At 45.3% G+C, this 22,003-nt stretch overlaps 1 protein-coding gene across 3 annotated transcripts in view; it reads left to right on the forward strand.

Annotated features, from left to right (window-relative positions):
* PCSK5 (proprotein convertase subtilisin/kexin type 5) overlaps nucleotides 1-22,003 on the forward strand; it is a 1,619,480-nt gene that overhangs the window by 983,289 nt on the left and 614,188 nt on the right. For all 3 annotated transcript variants that reach the window (XM_069625842.1, XM_069625844.1, XM_069625843.1), the window contains exon 13: nucleotides 13,021-13,157. In XM_069625842.1, coding sequence (XP_069481943.1) covers nucleotides 13,021-13,157 — 137 coding nt within the window. The remainder of the gene's footprint in view (nucleotides 1-13,020; nucleotides 13,158-22,003) is intronic.

The following is a 22,003-nucleotide window of genomic DNA, read 5'->3' on the forward strand; positions in this document are numbered from 1 at the left end:
ATGGTTCTGCTCTGAGCGAGTTGGGTTGGTTAATGTTAAAGGTATTTGTATCACGCGCGGTCCCCAGGCGCTCTGATGGATCTGAAACTGAGGGTGTGGTAAAAGAAAAATGGAATGTGACTAGGAAAGTGAGTTTTGATTTCCTGTTGGCAGCTTCAGTTTGGTTTGCACAGTTTGCTGAGCTTGAGTGCGGTTTTCGGATCGGCGTTACTTCCCATGTGCTGTTGTGAGGAGTTATGTGGTGTTAGTCTGTTGCAATGTGGTGAAGTGCGTGCGGAATGCTGTGCAGAGACTTGGTTGTGCGAGTTTCTGTATGGTAAGAGTATGCAGAAAGTCAAGGTTTCAGAGTTGTTTGGTTAGCTGGTTTTCCTTACTTCTTTGTCTTTGAGTTTCAGTGCTTAACATCAATCATTATCCTGTATGTATGGTAATGTAGTTTGTCCGCTTAGTTGGCGGGCATGTTGATGAGTGGCAGTTTTCCTCTGTGCTCCTCTAGTGGTATGTCTACCTGGCTGGAGCAGGAGAGTTGCCTGGCCTCGGTTGGTGACGATTTGGATAAACTGTTCTGGTCACTCCCTGCCCACGACTTGGGGTCCTTAGCTACCTGAGTTTCCTCTGTGGAATAGCTGTGTGGGCAAGGGATGTTGGGGGTGTCCTCCCCACCCTTCAATTAGGGGGGATTAAGTTTGGGTCATGGGTTACTCCTTAAGCTTCTTGTTGCCCATAGGGTGCATTCTTCCTAGTAGTTTCCTTCTGGTTCTGAGGCCAAGAACCATGTTTTGATCCCTTGTGTTGCATATGTTTTTTGGTGTCATTCCAGGTTATTGCTGCCAGGTGCGAGAAAGATGATCCAGTTGTATGCTTTTAGTTCTAAGCGAATGTGGTTGCTTGATCTGAGTGGTCTTGTCGGATGGTAGACGGTTATTTTCTTTTTTAGGAACTCTGCTCCTTGGCCATGGATTATTATATGCGTTATGCACATTGGTTTTAACTTAATTCGCTGCTTTATTGGTAACAAGTGTAGCATTTTCAGCGCTGGTGTAATATGTTCTCTTCATGGTAGTTTGAGCAGGAGTCTGGCCGCAGCATTTTGGATCTGCTGAAGTTTCTTTAATAGCCGTTCTGGCATTCCTGGGTATAAGCTGTTGGCGCAGTCTACTCTGGACATGATGAGTGCGATGATAGTGAGTGTTTTGTGGGTAAAAGAACGAAATGGTAGGATCCTTTTCACTGCATGTAGGAGGAAGACACATTTCTTGATTACAGCGTTTACTTGTGGCTCAATTGTTAGTTTGTTGTCCATCAAGATTCCAAGGTTTTTTTACTATCATTGATGGAGTCGGTGCTGTTCCAAGTTCCGTCGGCCATGGGATGTAGTGATTATTTTCCCCGCTTTTGGATATGATCATTATTTCTGTTTTTCCCGGGTTGAGTGTGAGGCTGTTGGTGTTTATCCAGCTGTAGAGTTCGTGTAGGCAGTCTTCCAGTGTTGTTTCCTTCCTGTGTATCTTGTAGTTTGTAGACAATCTTTGTGTGATCAGCGTAGTTGTAGAATGTGAGGCCATGTTTTTAAATGAGCCTGTTTAGTGGCGCCAGGTATAGGTTGAAAAGCAATGGGGTTAAGGAGGATCCTTGTGCTACTGTGCAGGTGGATTCTCTTGGGGTTGATTTGAAAGGTTTTATCTGTACAGTTTGTTCTGTTTGTTAGGAAGGATTTTATCCATAGTAAGGCTAGGTCAGTGATTCCTATTTCTTCCAATCTCCCGATTAGGATGTCATGGTTGACTGTGTCAAATGCTGCAGAGGGATCAAGAAGTATTAGAGATGTGCTTTAGTCTGAGTCTGTATTAGCCTTCATATCGTCCCAGATTGAGAGCAGTGCCGTTTCCGTTCCTCTAATTCGTCTGAAGCCTACTTGTGCTTGATCCAGTAGTAAGTGGTGTTCTATGAATCCTTATGTTATTATGTAAACAGAAGTTTTGAGCAGTTTCGCTGGGTATGGGATGTTTGAGATGGGTCTGTAGTTGGAAAGGTCCTCCACATTTCCTGCTGTGTCCTTGAGGAGCGGCTTCATGTATGCCGATTTGAAAGATCTCAGTACTTTCCCTGTTGAAAGTGATTGGTTGAAAAGGTTTCTGTAGTATTCCATGGGGGTTCCTTTTGTGAGGATTGATTTGTGTATATCTCAGGGTTAGAGACCCAAGGGGGTGAGGGGTGGGGGGGGCAGGGAGCTTTGTTGCTATTGCTTACCAGCTTGACAAATGTCTCTGCTGATATTTGGGGAGGCTTCAGAGTTTTTTCTGGCAATCCTCGGATGGCTTGGTAAGTTGCATGTTGTAGTTGCTTGGTCTGCTTTGTATGATTTGTTGGATGGTGCTGATTTTGTTTTTGAAGTGGTCTGCAAGGTTGTTGAATAATTTCAGTGAAGGTATTGGTGTGTAGCTGCACCCAAGGCTGTTTCTCATTTCGTTTGATTTTAAACATTTCTTTTGGGGTTTTGCCGAGTCTGTTGTCGTAGTATTTCTTTTTGACCTTATGGGTTTCCTTTTTGTATGAGTGGATATGTCGTTGGAATTTCTTCACCAGGTCATTTGTTTTCCTCCATTCTAGTTCCAGCTTCCTGTATTTTCTTTTCATGATGCCGAGTAGCAGGGTTTACCATTTTGCTGTAGTAGTTCTGTTTTTCTGTCAAGGTCAGCTTTATGAAGTCATTGCCGGTGGCTTGTTCATTTAAAGTAGTTCTACTAGGTTGCTGTTTTTGATGGTCCTCCAATTTCTTTTCATGATAGTTGTACGTTTTCTGGGTTGTTTGGTTGTTGTGGCAAGCGTGATCACAAAGGGGATGATGAGGTGGTCTCTCCAGAGGATCTGTATTAGTGGCACCATGGTGATGAGGTTTTTGTTGGCTAATATTAAGTCTAGTGTATATCCCTGCACGTGAGTTGCTCATTTGACTAGCTGATGTAATTTCATTGTCCTCAGTTGTTTGGCTAGTGATATTTGTGTGTTGGCGGTTTCTTCGTCAAACCAGAATTTGAAGTCTCTCAGGATTATCAGGTGTTCTGCTCTATGGCTAGGTTGGTGATTGCTTCAGTGCAGTCATCCAGGAAAATTGCATCGTATGTTGGTGATCTGTATACCAGAATAAATTTGAGGTTTGTCTTTAGGTTTGCTTTTGGGTGAAGGATTAGGAATGCAAAGTTTTTGATGGTTAGTGGTTCTTCAGTTTAAATTTTCATGTGTTCCTTGTAAGCTATCGCCAGTCCTCCTCCTCTTTTTTTCCCTGTTTGCTTGGGAGCACTTGAAGTTGTCTGCGAGGCAGTTATGGAGTGTCATTTTGTAATTGTCATCTAGCCATGTTTCGTTTACGAGTAAGATGTTGATACCTCCGTCGCACATGAGGTCGTAGATCTCTGTGGCATGCTTAGACATTGATCTAGCGTTGATTAGGTTGTAATGGAGCTTTTTGATGTGGTTTGTTTTTTATCCTAGTTTTGTACTTCTGTGTTGTTGTCGTAGATTGGTTGGTGATCCACAGAGCCTGCTTTGTCATTAAGGCGGTCTGTTATGTTGATGGTTGGGTTGATGAATTCTTCTGTTTCCTAGTCTTCTATGTGTTGATGAGGTTGCTGGTGGTGTCCTTGTGTTTTTGTGATGTATGGAGTGAGGATTTTGTTTTTTTACCTTTCTCTTCTGGTGTCCTCTCCTTCTTTGCACAGTTCCAGTTGGTTGTCAGCGTGTCTAAGCCTGTTGGTGGCGTTGGAGTGTCGAGGTGTTGCAGTGGTAGCGATGTACTGTGTGAGATATAGGGATTTTTATCTTCTCATTATATGTGTTCTGTTGGCTGTAGTGTTTGTTGTGGTGGGCTCAGTATTTGCGGCTGTTTCTACTGGAGGAGGGTGAGGGTGTAGATCTGTTCTGTTTGTTCCTTGTTACGATTCTCTTTGGCATCGTCCAACTCTGTCTCGGGGCATTTTGAGGTGATGGCTGCGTCACCTGCAGACACCTTCCAGGCTTGCTTCCGTTGGGGCGGTCAGTTGCCTCAGGGTCCTTCACAGAGGACTACAATGGGCAGGGGCTTACCTAGATGGTTTCCATATGTGGGCTGCTCAGCCCAATCAGAGGTTGGGATGTGAGGGAGAAGGGGGACCAGGAAACTGCTCTGGTCAGTGGGTGATTTAGCGTGCAAGCAGTGGCGTGTAAATGCCTTTTTAAACGAATATATTAAAGTGGAACAACCCTGGGGTTTCTTTCACTATGGGAGGCAGGAAGTGCGGAAGGGGAGGCAGGGAAAGTCCGAAAATGGCAGACAACAGAACTGAAAAAATAAGATGAAATGAAAACACACTAGATAGATGCACTCAGATGCGCAGGGGTGTGCAGGCAGGCTCTTACCGCACGGCTGGATAACAATGGTGGTGAGTGAGCTTGCACTGGGGGATGACCCTCAGTGGTTTTACAGATGGGCACAAAGAACCAATCGGAGCACTCAGGATGGATGGGAGAGGGAGCGGGGAGAGAGGCCAGTAAGTGCTGAAGGGGAGGCAGGCAAAGGCCAAAAATGGCAGACAACAGAATGAAAAAAATAAAACAAAACACACTAGATGCACTGAGGTGCGCAGGGGTGTGCAGGTAAGCTCTTACCTCGGGGTGGGATAACAATGCCGGCAAGTGAGCTTTCTTCCTCTTGTTGCCGGACATCCATTGGTCTTAGATCTCCTGGACATACTTTTGGGCAGCCGTCATGTACGGATGATGATTAGCCTGTCCTCTGTTCTGTTATCATGCTGACCAGTGAGTAACAGGGATTTGAACACGGTTAAACTTGCATAATTTGGATTGCCCTAGCCTGTGCAGAATGTTTGCTTTTGCCTGTATCAGATTGGTCATTAATGCCTTTGTGGAATGTGATTGGAATGCCTTTCTAATGAAGTGCATCTTCACTGCGTGTGGTTTTCGCAGTCGCTTTTTTCTTTTGGCCTAGACAAGCATCCCAGCCCGTTCATGGACAGTGCATACATTGTCAACAAGAAGAGTCCCATCTGACGATTGTGGTCGTGGTTTAGTTTTGTTCAGCTCTGCAATTGTGCATTGTATTTGCTCCGAACTGGCTGTTTCCCAGCTACACATCTCCAGCTGGGATCCATTCCATGATCACAACTTTGATGTTTGCCTACTAAATTAATCAGAGGCCTTGGGCAATAGAACAAGGATTTTTACATGCATGACTTAAAGGTACAGTTTGTTTAATTATGTTTAAAGGCCTCTTAGAAGAGCATTTGTTATGAAGGAATAACTGTATTTATGAGGATTGTCTCTTTTCCGTTACAGTATATTGGGGTTTGTGGTTAACGGGTTGTGTCCTGACACTGTTTGCTCTGTTAATATCGCCCATTCAATTGGCGACGCAGTACAGGCAGAACAAATGTGTTTAATACAACATCGTATATCAGCTGTTTTGTACTTTGTGGAACACCTTGAGCATAGGGAAGGATGGGCGTTTTCACCTTTCATTTCATGAACATCAGCAGTGAGAAGGAAAATCGGAGTCTGTGTTCCTCTTCTGACCCGCCACTTACTCTAAAGATGTAGACTCCAAAGGGGCCTGTGTGATGACTGCCCCTGCTTCTAGTCATGTCTCGCCCAGCTCTTCAGCTTGCTGTCATTAATCTGCAATTCCAATCGAAACATTAGGTGTCCGTGTGAAGCAAGCAATCGCTGGGGGGACAGAATAGACCGCGTAGGACAACTTTCCTGTTTCATTTACTTTCTGCTTCCTTGAATACAAGGAAATACTGAACACCTAATGTTGGCAAGTGTGTGATTTCTGCCTTTGGAGGTGCAGTTTTACAGATAACGAAGGTATCTCAAAAGAAACCGAGATAGGTTGCTAAGTGTGTGCAACCCAGCATGAGAGTTTTCAGGACTGCTTCGCTCTACCTAAATGGAGGTGTGCCCCCCTCCTTCCTCTGCCAGCCCCCCCCCACACCCTTAAAGTGTGTCACTCAGGCAACCCGCGTGTACCTTCGACTTGCAGCTGTCCTTTGTTCATTATAAGGCTCATTTCATTAGGAGTGTGGAACTGCAAGAAAAATGGCTGAAAAAAATATAGCCTTTAAGCCAGAAACATTTCTCTAAGAACCGTAAAGTAAATCTACAAGTGCATATCAAGGAAGGGTGTGTTATGATCTGTGGTAATAAAACATTTGTATTGCGTATTTCACCATAAACAATAAATACACGTACACAATAGCAACCATAAATTAGACAATAAAACCAATTTCAAATCTCCACCCTCCACTTCATGTAATTGCGATTAAAGCAGATCGTGTTGGTCGAATGAAATACCCGTTACTTACTCATGACCTCTCGAGTCATGTACCAGGCATGATGTGTAATATCAATGTTGCAGGTCTGTAAACTCTGCCAGAGTTTTTGGTAAGAACCTCTGTGCTAACCAACAGACTCTGGCCTCTGGACCATACAGACCGAAGGAGATATTCAATGGCAGATGCTGTAACCTTTTACACCTCAGGCCTACAGTCCATTACAAACTCGCTGCCTCTTTAGCCACACAGCAAAATACATAGGGTCACGTGTGCCCACTGTTACTTGAACCGCTGACGCTGCCTGCGCAATGGGGCTGGAAATGGAAATTATTAACTGTGGGATCCCTGGATCTCACCAGCGACCGTGGGTGGGGAGGCGAGGTGTTGGCAGGGTAGGATGTTGGTTAACGCGGGGAAAATCTGGCCTAATCACCGGAACTGGGTGTAGTGTTTTATGCGCTCTTCTGTGCAAGGCCCAGGTGACGTGCTGTACAGTTCTAAAGTCCTCATTTTATGGGGGTCAGAAGAGGGTAGCAGGGGAGTGGAGCACTCTTTTTCCTGAGGACCTGTATTTCAAATACACATCTCTGAGCGTCTTTTGCGTGCTGGTAAATTGAATTACATTGGCAAAAGATAAATGCACTCTTAAAAAAATACTTTGTTGAGAATTTGGGATTTCTTCTTTTTCTCCTGCTTGTTGGGTACCTGAAGACTCTGCAGCCAGCCTGATGGGCGGAGAATACTGTGTTAAGGTTCCCGAGATTGGGCCCCAGCCCTACAAGACAGCACTCCATAGAAGCACTCCTACATATAAAACACCATGTATATATATTTGGGCAAAAAACTTTAGTTGCAGGGACGTTAAGGTGAAAACTGAATGTAACAAGACCCCTGAAATTGAGCTAAAGCCACCTTAACTTTGCGCCCCCGGCTGCGCAGCCTAGGACATCACTAATTACATTACAACAGTAACCAGCACTAAGCATGACCTTCAGGCATGGCCGTATATATTTGAACACATTAATGGGTCACTAGTCATGGGCTTCGGCCATGGCCAGTGGCCATGACCTTTGGCGATGGCCACTGTATATTATACAATACTAACTAGCCATTAGCCATGGCCTTTGACCACGGCCAGTAGGCACAGCCGTATATTTTTAAACACTAACATGCCACTAGCTATGGCCTTTGGCCATGCTCACTGTATATTATACAACAGTGACCAGCCCCTAGCCATGGCCTTCGGCTACGTCCTACGACCATGCCCACTGTATGTTTTAAAATGTTAACGGGTCACTCGACATGGCTAGTGGCCACGGCCTTTCGCTGAGCCCACTGTATATTTTACCATATTATTTCACCACTAGCCATGGCTAGTGGCCACAGCCTTTGCCCTTGCCAACTGTATATTTTAAAACACTAACCAGCCATTAGCTATAGCCTTTGCTGATGGCCAGTGACCACAGCCTTCCTCATGGTAGAGTTCACAGCCTAAATTGTTAAGATAATCAACGTTTTTATGAGCTAACATATACATTTTATGTCTGATGTCATTACTGATATCGGTCATATTTGATGTCATGGATCATGTAATTAGAGATGTCACCAGTGATGTCATCATTGTGGTCCTAGGCTGCACAACAGGGGCGCAAAGCAGAGGTGGCTTTAGCTGAATTTCAGGGGTTTTGTTGCATTACATTTTCACCTTAACGTCCCTGCAACTAAAGTTTGTTCCCTGAATTTCAAGGGTTCTGTTGTAGCATTGTTTCTTTCCCTGCCAAGTATTTTTTATACTATTCTTTTTTTTTCCACACCACTGGCTATGGCTTTTGGCCATGACCAGTTGACACGGCCTTCGGCTGTGCCCACTGTTGTCTTTTTAAATTAGTAACGGGCCACTAGCCATGGCCTTCGCTAAAATGCTATTTTGTCTTGCGCACTTTCTTCTAAGGGGAAGGTCAATTGGACTACATTTGTATATTTCACTTTGAGATATATGTTCACTTACTGTGTGTATATTCATGGGTGCCAGCTTTTGTCACTTTTTCCTTGCTGCTTAAATGCAGTTAGTTGGGGTCATGGAATTATCACTAGAGTCACCAAGAACCTGGCCATAAAACAAGGAGCTTGTAAGACGCTGCTTAGCCAAAGTGTGTGATCCTTGGCAAATAATTTAATCTCAGTGCACATTGCCTAAAAAAATGGTGAGTTCTCAAAGTCTGCCATCTTTTACATATAGCAATACCACTGTCAAAACAGATCAAAATCAGTCTGTGATTGATGAACGTCTGTGAGCGATGGTTGCATTAGGGTAGATTTCAAGGTTAACCTCTCAAACTTGAGCATTTGTTATTCTTGAAGCTGATCATGAGAGATAGTATCCTACTTATGCACGCAATAAAACAATATTTGTGTGTTTACACTTTAGTTCTCCATGATTGTTTGGAGGGGCCCACGGGAAAACACTGATGAACACAGATTCTGTTATTGTTTTAAGCACTGGAAAAGCACCCCAGAAGTTTTTTTTAAAAAAAGAGGGCAGTAGGAGTAGGTAGGAGTATATTGTCAATTTTAGAACACTACCAGACCACTAGCCATGGGCAGTAGGAGTATATTTTCAAAGGCCATAACTAGTGGTCTGGTAGTGTTCTAAAATGGACAGTGGTCATGGCCAAAGTGTGTGCCCACTGGTCATGGCCGAAAGACATGGCTAGTGGTCTGGTAGTGTTCTAAAAGGGACAGTGTTCATGACCGAAGGTCGTGCTCTTTGGTCATGGCCGATGGCCATGGCTAGTGATCAGGCAGTGATTTTAAAAATAGTGGGGCTCAACGTACCCTCTGGCCCTGGCTCGTGGTCTGGTAATGGTTTTAAAAATACAGTGGGCACGGCCATAAGCCTTGCCCACTGTCTATTTTTGAACTCTACCAGACCACTAGCCATTGCTGTAACGACTGGCCAGGGCTAGTGCTCTAGTAGTGTTCTAAAATATACAGTGGCGCGGCCGAAAGCCATGGCCAGTGGAGTGGGAAAAATCTATGGGATGACAAAACCCCTGAAATTCAATGAAAAAACTTTAGTTGCAGGGATGTTAAGGTTGGAACCTAAAGCAAAAAACACCCTGAAATTCAGCTAAAGCCACTTTAACTTCACGCCCCCTGTTGCTCAGCCTTTGACCACAATGATAATAGATGACATCCCTGATGACACCACTGGTGACATCACTAATTACATCTATGACATTACTAGTGACATCACAAATTGAATCATATACAGTGCTTTAAATGGGGTAAAAAATTGAGGGGGGCCCTCGTTTGGGGGCGTGGCTTCCATTGCGGGCGTGGCCTAAAAGTGCACAAATCATAGTAAGGTGCGCAAACAAATATATAAATGTATTTGAGCATTTATATGTTTGTATGCGTACTACTATGGTTTGTGATTTTTCAAGCCTTCTTTTATATACATAGCAATGTTACATATTTCTATGTTTATACAAGGTGGCTTGTAAGTGCACAAACCATAGTAAGTTACGCACACTTGTGTGCTTACCTTACTATGGTTTGTGTACTTTTCAAGCTGCCTTTTAAAAACATAGACATTTGTAACATATGTCTATGTTTATAAAAGATGGCTTGAAACGTAGCCATCTTTTATAAAGCGTTGAGGACGGACAAAACCCAAGGTGGCTTTGTCCGTCGACAAAGCTATATAAAAGATGCCTTGAATTGTGTACGATTCAAGCCGTCTGTTATAAACATAGAAATATTTCTACGTTTATAAAAAATGGCTTAAACGTACACAGTTGAAGGCATCTTTTATAAAGCCTTGCCAAAGCAGAAAGGCTCCTCGGGCTCAGTGATCTCTGCTTAGAGCAGAGATCACAGAGCCCGAGGTGTCTTTCACCCTCTGCGAACCCGCGGGCTCCGTGATCTAATCTGCAGATTAGATCACGGAGCCCGCGGGTTCACTGAGGGTCAGTGACCTGGCTAGGGAAAACTAAGGGACTTTAGCTTCCTCTGATGGCCCCTCAGATGAGGGGTCATCAAAGAAAGTTACAGGGACTGACGGAAGTGCCAGCCAGTCACAGCAACGCTGTGCCTGGCTGGCACTTCTGTCAGCTTGCCTGCCGTTAAAGTGGCGGGCGCATCTCCCGTCGCAGCTGCGGCCGCGGCGGGATAATGCGTCCTGCAATGGCGTGGTGAGGCCGAGGGCCCCGGCAGACCCCCGGCTCAGCCCCACTTTTTGGAGACTGCCGGGGCCCGGCCCCGGCAGGCCCCGGCCCACTTAAAGCACTGATCATATATGACACAAATAGATACATCTGTGATGGCATCAGACATAACATTTATGACTTGGCTAATAAAAGCTTTGATTAACTAAATAGCAATTGAGGTTGTGGCCTTAGCTGTGGCCTTTGCCTTGGCTATGGCTAGTGGCTAGTATTGTACAATATACAGTAGCCATGGCTGAAGGCCATAGATGGTGACCCTTTAACAGATGAACGCTGTGGCCACTGACCATGGCCGCAGGCCACGGCTTCTGCCCCTTAATGTGTTAAAATATACAGGGGGTACAGCTGAAGGCCATGGTTAGTGGCTGGTTAGTGTTGAGATATACAGTGGACACGGCCAAAGGCTGTGGCCAATTGTCATGGATGAGGTCATGTCATGGTTAGTGGTTCGTAAGTGCCATGGCTAGTGGCCGCTTAATGTGTTAAAGTAAACGGGAGTCATGGCTGAAGGCCTTGGCCACTAACTAATGGCTCCTTAATGTGTTAAAATGTATCGTGGGCACAGCTAAAGGCTGTGTCCACTGGCCATGACCGGTTAGTTTTGTGATGTCACCAGGGATGTCATCTGTGTTGTCATCATTGTGGTCAAAGGCTGCAACAGGGGGCGTGAAGTTAAGGTGGATTTAACTGAATTTCAAGGGTGGGGGGGGTTTGCATTAAGTTCTCACATATACATAGCCTGTGGGTGACCACTAGAGTAGTGTAGGCTAGTAGTACCGGATTCCTTCTGAGAAGATGTGGTATTGTCCCATTAAAATGCTGGTCGCCCTGCTAAGTGCTTTTACCTTGCCCTTTAAACACGTGTGCCAGAACCGTGATTCTGCCAGATTAGATCACTGTTTGGGCTTATGTGCAAAGAAATCTGAATTATGTGTATGTGTGACTTTCTATTTTATGTGCGTTGGGTGCTGCTTCGTTTAAGAGAAATGGAATGCTTTTTTCAGGTTTTTTTTTTTTATTTTAGCCATTAGGTGGCACTTAAGCACTAGCTTAAGCATTACATATAAACCAAAACTAGAGAGAGCACAGGTGAGGGGCACGCTGCTTGTGGGGGATTGTACGGTTATTTACCCACCCATTGACTGCCCCCGGCCTTTCTAATCCTTTTGAGCGTTTCCACCCACCACCTGCCCCTCCATGCAAAAAACACATCCTGCTAGGATCTCTTGGAGTTAGCTCTGTAAAGCAGTAGCATCAAACTTTGGCCTGCACATATCTGTTCCCTACACAGAAGTCCTGTTAGAAGCTAGCATTGAGAATGGCAAGCGTTTTGCTTTGTGTATAGGTATTAGATGGGCATTTTACAGCAGCTGCTACCATATGCCCAAGTAATTGCACGATTTTCGCGCTCCTATCATCTTTCGGCCCGATAGTCCGATTATGGCAGTGCCTACCATGCCTACAAAAAAGCCAGAATTATTGGCCTTGCCAATACTTTTTGAGACTTGGACTGAGGAGCCAGAATGCCTAAATCACTGAATTTGGGGGTTAGAAGTCGTGGTTCTTTACTGACGTGTGCTTGAATCGCCTGTATGTTTATTTCCGATGCTGTTGACTGTGTGTACGTTTACGTTGCATCCAAAAGAATGCTTTTCAAAGATGCCTTCCCCTTAGAATGCCACCTTCCTCCCATTGCACAGCGTGATTCGGGTGGCAGAGCAGAGGCAGCGTAACGCAGACCACATCTATTTACAAATAATCCGTGTACTGTAATTAGAGGTTAGAAGGCTAAAACCCAGCAAAACCAAAAGAAAAATAATCCTGGTCAGAAGGAAGCGGCATTCATTGGAGCAGGTGAGCAGGACTGAGGGTGGAAAGGTGGTTGCTAGCATGGGCTAGTGCTCCCATTTTGGAAGTGTACCTTCCCACTTGGAACTACAGCAGGTAAATGCAAATTTAGGGATGCTGAGTTAGCGTATCGGAGGAAGGCAGGAGGCGGGTCTAAGTCCCATTAGCTACTAAATATTTAAGAAAACGAAAGCGCGTTCTAAAACACTATTCAGACAATGTCCTTGTTTGGGAGGCTATTGAAATACTAGTTGCCCATTTTACTGACTTTATGACTGTATATATTAATTAAAAATGTACAAATGTTATGTTTACCCCCTTCATTGTGTATGGAATAAATGCAGTCTGGTTAGTCTTCCCAGGGTATTTGTATGATATAATCGTGATCACACAGTCCTCCACTGCGATGGTCATGAGTGAAGAGGATGAGAGCAGCAGCAGGGCATGGAATGGGCAGGAAGTAGGCCTGCGAGTGCGTGTACTGCCCCTAGTGGTGGGGATTGTCTCAGCGATGCGCCATCTTCTCACACAGATGCGGGGACTGGAAGTTGTCATTCGCCTGGTGAAATGTATCATTCATGTTCGTCCTCTCCTCCCCACCCCGTCTCTCGCAGGTTGTTCGACCATTCCACGGAAGGCTTTAAGAACTGGGAGTTCATGACCACGCACTGCTGGGGCGAGAAGGCATCCGGCGACTGGGTGCTGGAGATTTACGATACGCCATCACAGCTGCGCAATGTCAAGACGCCTGGTATGAAACACGTCATTTCTATGGCTACGGCTGTTCACCTCAGGTTGCGGGTTCTGAGTACTGGCGCTCCCTTCGCAGGCAGACTGTGACTGGAACTTGGGAAGAGGGGGGAGGGCGGCCGTTTTGGGCCTTTGTCAGAAACAAGCAAATTAACCAATTGGCCCCCATGCGCTGTACACAGTTGTCATTTTCTGAAGCAGGGGGCATGGAAATGTCTTTTGAGCGGCTGGGATGAAGGTAAACGGTAACAGGGCAATAATGGCCTGGGCATGGCGCGGGCACTGACGCAGTTATGTCATTTTGTGACATTTCGAACACCACAAAAAGACCACTCCCTAAAACAGCAAGAAGGGAAGTTAAAGATGTCCACATATTGCAGTGTGTTTAAATATGAAAAGACCACTCCCTAAAACAGCAAGAAGGGAAGTTAAAGATGTCCACATATTGCAGTGTGTTTAAATATGAATTCCAGTTGTAGAGCCTCCGTCTTGGATAAGATTTATGTTTAAAACGGTATCTCTTATACTCCAGCCAAGTTCCTCCATCCCACACTCTGTGACCAATTTGGGACTTTCACAAATCTAATTGCTGCTCTGACCTTTTTCTTTTTTCATTTTTAATTTGAACTGCAGAAGGCAGGAGACGGTGGACTGCCTTCTTACCTTTTTCTGCCATTATCTTGTCTCAAGTGTCATCTACTGCCAAATTTGCGTTAACGCAGCTTGCTCGAAATGTCGCACGTTACAAAACTACCAAAATCAAATGAAGTATTTTAACTTCCAAAAAAATGGAACGACGTGCACAATTTTAGGGCTACAATTATGAGACATCCCCAAAATGTTAAGTGAATCACTTTATGCACCAGATATTTTTGCAAATTATTTGTTTGGTTGGGTTCTAGCAACGTGGGCACGCGCTTGGATTGGTTTAACTCGGGCACGTGTGCAAAAACTGTGAATAATTTCGATTTAGTACTTGTAATAAACATATAAGTAATCCCAAGAAGCCTGGAAGTCACTTTATAACACAGGCTAAGGACCGAGTGCCTTGTCAGCCGAGACCTTGGGTTTGGATGTCCTCGGCTGAATCAGATCCTCATTGTATTGCCGTGATTGACGGGGCCGATTCTCCCGTGTTGAGGCCTGATGACTGCAGGTATTTCCCGGCCCCTTGGCCCCTTCCTGAGCTGACCTTGCTCCCTAAAGGAATGGCAGCAATGCAGCCTTGAGACTGCCCGGGGCACCCCCGGAGCGCACCTGAGCTCGCCACACCAGGCACGCTCACGATAGGACTTGTCATCTCCAGCCTGGAATGGGAATTCTGGGATTCCAGCCAGACGAGCACAGCATTCAGACAAGGTTACATAGATGATGTACTCCCTTTTTCCTTTCTGACTCATGTCAAAGAGATGCGAACCGCCTCCGCAGGCAGACAGACCTCCATGACAAGCGTCGGTTCCCGCCCACTCACCGGAAGCATCCTAGCGACCGGGAACTGTGCCCCCATCCTCAATATTGATTCAAAACGAATTAACATGTACGTTTTGTCCTAATGGCAGGAAAATACCTACCTGTACTTTTCTTCTGAACTAACTGCAAGTCTCTTTGGCATGCAATTTTTAGAATAATTAGACCAACATAGGTTTAAATAAATACCAGCGTCTGTATTGCAGAAGGTTTGCAACCGAGGAGCCAGGTGTAAAACCGTCCTTCACCAGTAAATAATGACCATGGGGTCCACTAAGCAAAGAGCACGTGGCTCCATTGGTGACTATGTGTAATGGCGAATGCTGCACAAAACATGCGCCACAATGTACGTTGCGCAGGTTCTTTGTTTAAGGACAGTTGGGTAACTATTTACTTTGGCTGCCCCTTTTCCCTGCAGTGCACCAGTAGCAAACCTTCTGTTTTCCAGCCACTCGTCTCCTAATGTGAGGTCTAACCCCTCTTGGTGCAATGTTTAAAGGACTGCGCAATGGAACATGCGTGTGTGTATGCACTCTAACGCCTCATGTATAGGCTTGCTGAGGTAGCGAGGAATAGGAAACAGTTTTACATTTCTGCCTCCCTAGCGAGGTCCTTACTTTGGGTGTTGCCCTTTCTGCCAGATCTGGTAACTGCCTGGCAGCTAGGAGGAAGTGTGCATGGCTTCAGCTTTGCATATGATGCAACTGCATTTGAAGGCGAGGCATGCCCGTTGGGGTATCCAGTTAAATTCAATGTGTTCACATTTCTGAGTCTGTTTATGCTGTCACTGGCATGGGGGGGTGCTTTTAGGAGGTGCTAGTTTGGTGTTGATAAGCTGATGGGTCGGGTGTTTCCCCATCAAGGCGAGATAGGACAATGACCTGTTCAGTGGCTCTGAAGCTGGTGTCTGGTGGGAAGAGTATGAGCTTCCAAAGGATTGATGGTCGGTATTGTGCCGTCTTAGTTTTCCCCGCTTTTGAAATCGAGGCGGCTGCTCATGGATGGATTCCCAAGGACTTGGTGCAGAGGGTCAGCCGTGGGGTGACCAGGTTTGAATGTTGGTGTGCTCAGTGTTGGTGGTGAGGAGCTAGTAGTCCATCTTTATGGGGTCCAGTTTAAGCTAGTTGTTGGACATCCTGTTCTGGACCAGGGTGAAGAAAGCCTTTAGTTGGTGGATGTCTTTGGTGGATAATGTTTACAGTAAGAGCTGCATATCACCGGCATAGTGGTGGCTATGGATGATGTGGTTACCTAGGAGGATTCATAGGGGCTCTGTGTATAGGAGTGAGAGGATGGTTGCCTTTTATATTTCAAAGGTGATTGGTGGAGGTGGTCATCTGCGGCTATGCAGCTGGCCAAACTGGTTGGTATCCTTCTAGGTAGGAGGTGAACCAACAAATGACATTCTCTCCGATTCCTTTGCAGCCGTGCCTTATGTTGCTAAGGCTTGATAGTCTACCATGTTGAAGGCTGCTGAGAGATTGAGTAGCAGCAGAAGGTAGAGGTGTCCCTTTTGAGGTAGCAATGTATTTTGGAGATTGGAAACCGAGAGTATATCCTTACGTTTAGAGAAGATGGTATGTGTATAGTAGAAGTATTTGGTTTTTCCCCAATACGAGGACGCTGCATATCCCGGACACAGCCGCATTCATGCATTATGCACCAAGGCCTGACGCGATAGGGTTTTGTCACCGTGAAAATATTTCCACCCCTGCTTGTTCCTCACTGCTCTTGTCAGTGCCATAACCTCAACAAAATTAAAATGTACAACAGTGACCAAGGTCATCTATAGCAGCTCCAAGGGTCAAAATAATTGACTTTTCTAACCTTAAACATGCTCATTGATGCTTTATAATGAAGGATTAAGTGTGATAATAATTATGGTTATTTTGCAGGACTCCCAATCAAGAGGTATGATTTATTTCTGATAAATGTTACATTTTAATTTAAGAATGTTATAGCAAGAAATGTACGACAACATACTTCACCAAGCATTCTGCCACCCTCTATAGATTGGATATTTGTTTTAGAAAAATAAAAATCGACCATTTAATTTGTATTCTTCTTTATGCCTGTAAAACATTCTACCCAATGGGGAGATAAAGCCCCACCTTCACTCTGCAAAAGTGCCTGGTTTGGAAGTGTGCTTCTTGGAGCTGGACGAATTTCACATTGTCCATCCCCATACCCCTTTTTGTCTCTGGTGCAGCAGATTTTACACTTTTGCAAAGTCTAGCCTTAAATATCGTACACGGCTTTCTCCCCTCAGTGTTTTCAGAAGCTGCCCCATGATGTGCCATGATACTTGAATGATCAAATTCATGCAGTGGTCTTTTTGACATAATTAATGCCATCTCACATTTCTTTTTACTACGGATATAATTATCATTTCCCATAATACTCATGCAAAAACAATGATGCTGTCATTGTTGGTGGGAGTCCAAGTGATGACCTACCACGTGTACAAAAAAACGATTCAATCATCAATAATGCAACGGAATACTTGACCAATCCCAGGTTGGCTTCAGACCCATGAGAGGAACAGAATCGGCATATGGGATAACCTAAAAATGAAAACAGACAAAAGCACCCAATCAATCTTTGTACTACTAGACATATCAGCTGCCTTTGATGCAATCAACACACAATCATAAAAAAGCATGGAGTAGTCAAAGCTCTGCACTACAATGTCTGCAATCTTTCCTCATGGACAGAAAAGAAAGAACCCACATTCTACCATTAACATCACCTGCGGCGTACCACCAGGATCAAGCCCCTCCCCACTGCTCTTCAACATTTAATTGACCCCCTGATGAAACTAATTCAAACCCATGGAGTGACGGCCTGCAATGATGCAGATGACACCCAACTCATTTTTAAGATGACTAATGACAGTGACCCTGACAATGCCCACAATAAATGCCTTACCGTCATAAACACCTGGATGGCAAATAACAACCTCAAACTCAACTCAACCAAAACAGAACTATTAATCTCCCTGCAAGAAGACAATCCAACAGACATGCCTCACCTAGCCCCGAGCATGGGAACCCAACCAGAGACGTCAACATCCTCATGGACAACTGTCTTGACTTGGAATCACAAGTCAAAGAAATAGCTAAAAAATGCTTTTACCTCCTGCAATTAATAAGAGGGATCCTCCGATACTTCATATTCGCACACAGATTCCCCGCAATCTCGCCTTGGTATTATCAAGGATAGAATATGTGAAAATACTCTAGGAATGCCTGAACGCCTCACTAAAAACTACAACACATCCGAAATATATCGGCAAGACTACTCCTGAGGCTTAATAAGAGACCTCCTCACATCGGCCCTAAGTCTGCACTGGCTACAGGTATAGAAATGCATCAAAGCCCTCGGCATTGCCCATAAATAGCTACATGGACAAGGAGTCAAATTCATCCAACAAAATATCTCCCAATACCAACCAAGAAGAGACTTCAGAACTCCAAATAAAAACAAGACACTTTGAGAAAAGACATTTCGGTTGAACTGCCTTTTCCTATTTGATAGCCAAACCAAGGAACTCGATCCCGAAGGAAATAAGAACAACGAAAGACCACCTAACCTTCAGGAAACTATTAGAAACCTTGCTTTACAACTCCCTCAGATAAAAGCCCAACTGTTCAACAATCACAACCACGAGCAGACCACCCAACACATACAATCCCTGCTTCTTCAAGCCATAATCTGGAAACAAGGAATACAAGGGGTAAACTCAGAATGGAAAACAATAACATAGCTACAAATATCCATGTATCACCCAAACCCCACTAACCTTTTCTCTCTTGCACACAACCCACATGTATCCCCTACAACACACACACAGAGGGCTAGTGAATCAACCCACCAAAACACGCATACCGTACATCACCCTCTAACCAAGCTATGAACCCAATCACCTCAGACAGCAAACAACTCAAACACTGGACGCTGCCCTACAAGGCACAACAAGCACCAGTGCACAAAAAGCACATCCAGAAAGCTCACACGCACAGATGCTAGTTGCTCCTGGTTCACCACACACCAACAGATGAGAACAGCATCTATCCCTTCACTCCCTCACTAACCAACTCTGCTCACTTTTCCTTACGGTGCCACGCGAGTGCCTGGAGACCATGAAAATGGCTGCAGTGTGAAGTAAAATTCAACGTAAATGACAGCATAATGTAGGAATTTATGCTGACACCACAGGTACCGGCACCATTCAAATCCATCAACTTTATGTTTGGCCTTATATGTGTGGCCTGAAACAGTTATAGAAAAGAAGCAATGCCTGGTGCAGTAGTGGTTTCACGCATGGTGGTTATGATACTGGGCAAAGGCGGCAGCAATATCTGGATGGTGGGATCAAGTCAAATGTTAAGGCCAGGAAAGAGCTGTTGTCCAAAGACACTTGGGAGACCTCTCGCCAAGGGATACCAACACAGAGGTGGCATATGGTAGATCCCCCTCCCCACCCCCGAGCCTCTTCATAGACTGTGTCATGAACATTGGCGTCCCAATAAGACTCAGGTATCCTCCATTGTTCAGAGGTTCCTCGGTTTACATGCAGTCAACCCATGATCGTGGGCCAAAAACCTCTGCTACAAAGCTCTACAAAGCTCTTGCAGAGCGAGAACCTCCCTCTACTCACTGTGACAAGTCCTTAGATCTTGTCCCTTCTCCCATGGGGGGGGGGGGTTGATAAACTTTGCCTCCCGAGTCCTCTGTTGATTACTTGCAAGTTAACCAGTTGAATTTGACAACAAATCGAAGATCTACTTTGAGAAGAAAGTTCAAACAATATTAGCCATATTAAGGAAATAATTGGCAGGCGACTACCATTTGTTAAATGGTTCAGGTTTGACCCGCAATGCCTACACATAGCAAGCTGGTGGAGTACAGCATAAGAGACTACCAATAGTTCATAGTGCCCTATAATAAAGTACAATGTTTACTTAAGACTTGCAAGGCGGGTAGTCTGCACAGCCACGTGCAGTCCTGGTGCCCAACCTTTTTTTTATAACCATATACCTTTATTATGTTTGGTTCGTTTGTGTTACCTGTAGGTGCAAGCTTTAGCGCAGTTAGCTTTGTTAGAGCCTTAATATAGCAATAATTGCCCTCCCCAACCATTGGGATTTCCCATGGCAGCGCTATTACATAGCAATGCTGCAAAAGTGAAGAAAGTTGCATATAAAATTAATCCAATGGCTTTAGAAAGAATCTCATCTGTATTGTGTTTAGGGTTTTTAGCTCCTTGGGTACAACAGCACTGGCATTTGAAGGAGTACAAAAATAGTTAAACAACAACCAAGTTAAATGACCTACTTTTAGGGTGTTATTATATATTTGTACTTTGCCCATCACTTCCGTATGGTGTTATGGCAACTGACTGTGTCCCAGAAATGGCTCATTGTGACTCTGCTAGGATGTCATCTGATCTTGGTCTGAAGGGGAGAAGAGGTGATGGGGACAGAGCATTAGCCAGCGGACAAACAACTGTGAGGAGTACAGGTAATTTGTCTCTTCTCCTCAAGGAGGAGCCACCCAGTTTGGGCCTCAGAAGACGAGAATACTACCCTTACCCCTTAGGGGACAGTGTACAATGATATCACACTGGAGGTAACTTCCCCTAACCACTACAAGGAATCCCCAAGAAGGGACCTTAGTTAAACTCCCTCATCTAAAGAGTTCCATGCGTTTGGTTACAAGGCCATTGAGCCAGGGCCATGAGGTGCAGGGCCCTTTCAAAGTGGCTGGTGTGGTTTCTCACTCTCGTTAGGTATCCTTGCATGAGGCAGAGGACCAATGGGTTGCCCCATCATGTGGCAGAGCAGATACTGTACGCTGGGTGCAAAGGGGAAGCCAGGGACAGAGAGACACAAACATGCGGAGTAAGACAGCAGAGGAGGGATCGCCACTCTCACAGGTGAAGCCTGTAGGCAGCATCATGCAGACGGCGCAGTGAGTGGATGAGCGAGAGGGCCAGTGGAATTCTGCCACCTTCATCCAGGCGAGTAGTCAGAGGAGCTCTGGCCCGCGGAACACAGAAGAGAAGCGACTGTCCCAGAAGCGGATGACGGGTGCCTGTGCAAATCAGTGTCTAACTCCTGTTGTCCAGGAGTAGCCAGTGAAAGGGAACCAAGGCAGAGGCCCAGAGGGAATCTGGAGTAGCAGTTCTACACTGGCAAAAACGACTGCCTTCTCCGACATCAACTGACATAGAGAACAAGGTACGCAGAGCGAACTAGGAACCGGGAGGAGGGCAGCAAGGTCCATATGTGACCGGATAAAGGGCAACAAACCCCCAAGCCCAGCACAGGGCAAGAGACCGGATTATATAAGAAAGGGTGAGGGACCAGAAGCCCAGAATGGGGGGAGATATCAGACAAGCCAACAGAGGCAAGAAACCCACAAGTCCGAGAAGGGAGAGTTACACGCTATCCCAAGAGTGGGTGAAAGACAAGACCGCCCAAGGCCGGGTGAGGGAGAGCAGACCCTTTGCAGTCTAAGAAACCGGGGTCCTGAAGCTGGGTAGTGAAGAGTCGAACACCTGGGTGGGGTGCAAGAAGCAGGACCACAAGACGAGGTGCAAACCACAAGTTTCTGAGGCAGGGAGAAGGAAGAGCAGCCCCAAGCGGCCATCTTATGTATTTGTGGTAGGGACACACCTTATGTAGATTAGGTTTTGTATGGAGGGCTGGTCTTTGTTGTAAGAATCCCTGATAAGCACCCTTTTCCCCACCTTAGACGGGGCAAAGAACCATTATAGAAGCAGGGATAGGAAAGGCATTATTTTTGTTGGTAATAAAATCAAGGCTGCAAAACATGACCTCTTAACCATGTCCGAGTCTGACTTACCACACGAGGTGATGAGGGAGGAGAATAGTTGGGTTAGCTGGGATGAATGTCTCTGAACTGTGATTAGTTATTGGTAAGCATGAGAGAAAGCTTAATGAATGTACAGCTCGTCTTACAAGCAATGCATAACTGTGATGGCAGTATCGAGACCAGACGAAGCAGGCCCCAGTGACGTAGGGTGGAGAAATTGTTGATTTTCCAATACAAGTTATGGCGAGGGTTTGTGCTTCCTGGTGATAATGGAGGCCAGGTGCAGTAGTCGTAAGGTATTGCGATCAAGGTGGTGCCAACAACAAACCACTGCTTAAAAAGGCTGATTACACCAGCCCAGGGATGACGATGCTGGCCTGGCTGCAGATGGGCATTTATGAACTGCCGCGGTCATAAACCTCTAAATGACCACACTTCTTACTAGCAAACTTATGTGATGCTCCCAAACCCTCCAATCGGTGGCAAATTCCTAGGTCCAGCTGCTTGAAACAAACTGTCCCCATCTAGTGAGATATAAAG

The sequence above is a fragment of the Ambystoma mexicanum genome, chromosome 6p, assembly GCF_040938575.1.
Source record: "Ambystoma mexicanum isolate Mex_15411 chromosome 6p, UKY_AmexF1_1, whole genome shotgun sequence".
NCBI lineage: Eukaryota > Metazoa > Chordata > Amphibia > Caudata > Ambystomatidae > Ambystoma > Ambystoma mexicanum.